This window comes from Etheostoma spectabile, chromosome 8 (assembly GCF_008692095.1).
Source record: "Etheostoma spectabile isolate EspeVRDwgs_2016 chromosome 8, UIUC_Espe_1.0, whole genome shotgun sequence".
Taxonomy (NCBI): Eukaryota; Metazoa; Chordata; class Actinopteri; order Perciformes; family Percidae; genus Etheostoma; species Etheostoma spectabile.
Genome location: NC_045740.1, coordinates 16,323,837 through 16,326,403, shown reverse-complemented (window position 1 = coordinate 16,326,403; position 2,567 = coordinate 16,323,837). Strand labels below are relative to the sequence as shown.

General features: G+C 38.1%; 1 protein-coding gene across 2 annotated transcripts in view; it reads right to left on the bottom strand.

The window, feature by feature from the left end:
* tmtc3 (transmembrane O-mannosyltransferase targeting cadherins 3) overlaps positions 1-2,567 on the bottom strand; it is a 31,862-nt gene that overhangs the window by 20,243 nt on the left and 9,052 nt on the right. For both annotated transcript variants that reach the window (XM_032522906.1, XM_032522908.1), the window contains exon 4: positions 294-393. In XM_032522906.1, coding sequence (XP_032378797.1) covers positions 294-393 — 100 coding nt within the window. The remainder of the gene's footprint in view (positions 1-293; positions 394-2,567) is intronic.

The following is a 2,567-nucleotide window of genomic DNA, read 5'->3' as shown; positions in this document are numbered from 1 at the left end:
ACACACACACACGCACACACGCACACACGCAGTTAAATGAGAGACTATAAATGAGAACTGTAATTTTGCCAGAGGCCTTCTGTGTCAGTGACTAACCTGCGTCATACAGTTACAAATGGGAATTTGGGGTTTGGTTTCATGCCTCTGAAATGTATGCAATGTCTTAATAGAAGCGCACATGAAAAAAAAGAAGAAAAAAAAAGAAGAAAAAAAAGCTTTCATAACATGAACCTAGCACATCTTGTACATCAGACATAATTAAGTAAGAGACCGGTGAGGTACATCAAACTTACCAATGGAGTGGTCTGAAGCTGTTGATTTCGTGTAGGCCAGGAAAGCAGCCAAGAGAAAGATTGAAGAGAGAAGTTCAGCTCTGCCAACCACACCTGTGACCTGATGATAAAAAGTAACATCCATCAATTCATTTTAAATCTGAAGTGTTGGTTACAACGACAGGGCACACACAGAGAGACACAACTTTTGAGCTGTTTCCTATTCTTTGATAACGGCACGTTTTTATCGATCATGTGTTTGCTTGTAACGTAAAGTGAGATAAAGTAACCTAAATCTTTATTTTACAACAGTCTCTTAAGTGTAAAAAGGGTCAGAAGTTCCCACATGAATATTTCACCCCAGGGTTCAATAACCACCAGAGATAAATCATATACATACACCTCAAGTGGAAAAAAAAACACAAAGAATAAGGCTATGTTCTAATCTCTTTCAGAACATTACATATGTATACTGTAACTGGTGGTAACCCCTTCCATCCAGCTGTGAAAACAGGTCTGTTCAGACAAATCTATTCAGCGGATGACAAGATCTTTGTAAAGCAGCCTATCTGACATTAACGTCTGTCATTTGTGTAAATGATGACTGCCCTCGTGTGGAACAAATAACATTCTCACTAATTTTAGCTCATCACAGATGTAATGGTACATGCATATCTTTTGACCAGTAAGCAACAAGAAATGGCAGTACAGAAATGCAATAGATATTTTACATTTTTGTTAATTTAGTAACAATATTGACATCACGTTGTTTGTCTCAGAGCACTGACAAGTTTATTCCAGGAAATGAAATGAAAGAGAGGGATTAACGATTGAGAATAACATTCTCACTTCCACCATAACCAAAGGCATTGTTTCTTAGAGATAGGTCCCACAAAAGGTTTTACAAAGTCCTTTACAAAAGAAGAGTCTGTTGTGTCTTGTGCGTATCCCTTAAGAGCACACTGAGCATTGCAAGAGGATTACAACTTTATAGATAGGTGTAAACATCCAAATTTTAAAAAGGCTGCTCATGCATTGTTCTCTGACTGATTGTTCTCTGATCCACTTGCTGCCCATTTAGCTGAAACCAGCAACCATGTGTCCTTTGACTCGTTTGGCCTGTAATTAAAAAAAAAAAAAAACGCCTACCTACACTTACTTTATCAGGCAGCCACACTACTGCATAAGCTCACTTGGTGAAGGAAGCCAAACTACTTATGCAGGAGCCATGTTGCTACAAGGTTACTAAGAAAACATGTATGTACCTATGCTACATTCACTGTTTTAGTTTGATTACACTGATTGCTGTTAATAAACATTAATGGCATTATCTAAATAAATATAGAGCTACTTTATGCCATCACCAAATAAGTTGATACTGTGATTTGCTCACATATTTACTAGTAAGTCCGGGGAAGAAAGATTCCCAAGTAACAAGGAAATCTAAGGATGCAGCGCTTCTTCAGTCTTGTCAGTCAATCAAAGCTAATTCAACAGAATGGTAGAAAGGCTGACCACAGATTTGGTTGTTAATTTGGCTGATTTACTCAGACTACAAGTCCAATTTTCTGTGTGTGTCTGTCTGTACAGCGTTGGGGCAGAGCTATTCATTGAGTGCTTTTCCATTAAAACCATTTTGGAGCCTTAATATACTGTTGTGGAGTACACTAAATAATCTGTATTTGAAGATACTTGGAGATACAAAAAAAGTCTCCATTCAAAAAGACAGACACTGAGAAAGACATGGGGACACACAGGAGTCTTTGTACGCACTTATCATGAAGGGACCTTCAGTGCTTCAGTGGAGCATAACTAAAAAACAAATGATCCGTTCAGAGAGAGATTCCAGACGGCGATAACATGAAGGGCATTTGCTGGACTAACTCTAAGGGCTCATTTGTGAGGCAAATTGTTTCCATTCAAGAAGTCTGAGAGACTGCATGGATTAGAAAACACCATGAGGAAGATTGGCGCAGTGGTGCATGCTGTGTAACAGAAGCACTCCGTCCCAAGAAGCAGAATGTTTTCTTTGTTTTTCTACTCTGTTCAGGGCCTGTCTGATCATCAGTTCAGCTATGTTGAATAGGATGAATTACAAGTCCTAATTGGGCAGGCTCTATAGAAGAGAATGAGATCAAGTTCAAATGATAAGCAATAAGAAAAAGGTTTTTGGTTTCTGATCATGATTCCAAGTCCAATAAACTTTGTGGTCCCAATAACATTCATGATAATAGTTAACAACTAACTTTTCAATTTAAAAAATAAGCTTAAAGGTCCCATGACATGGTGCTCTTT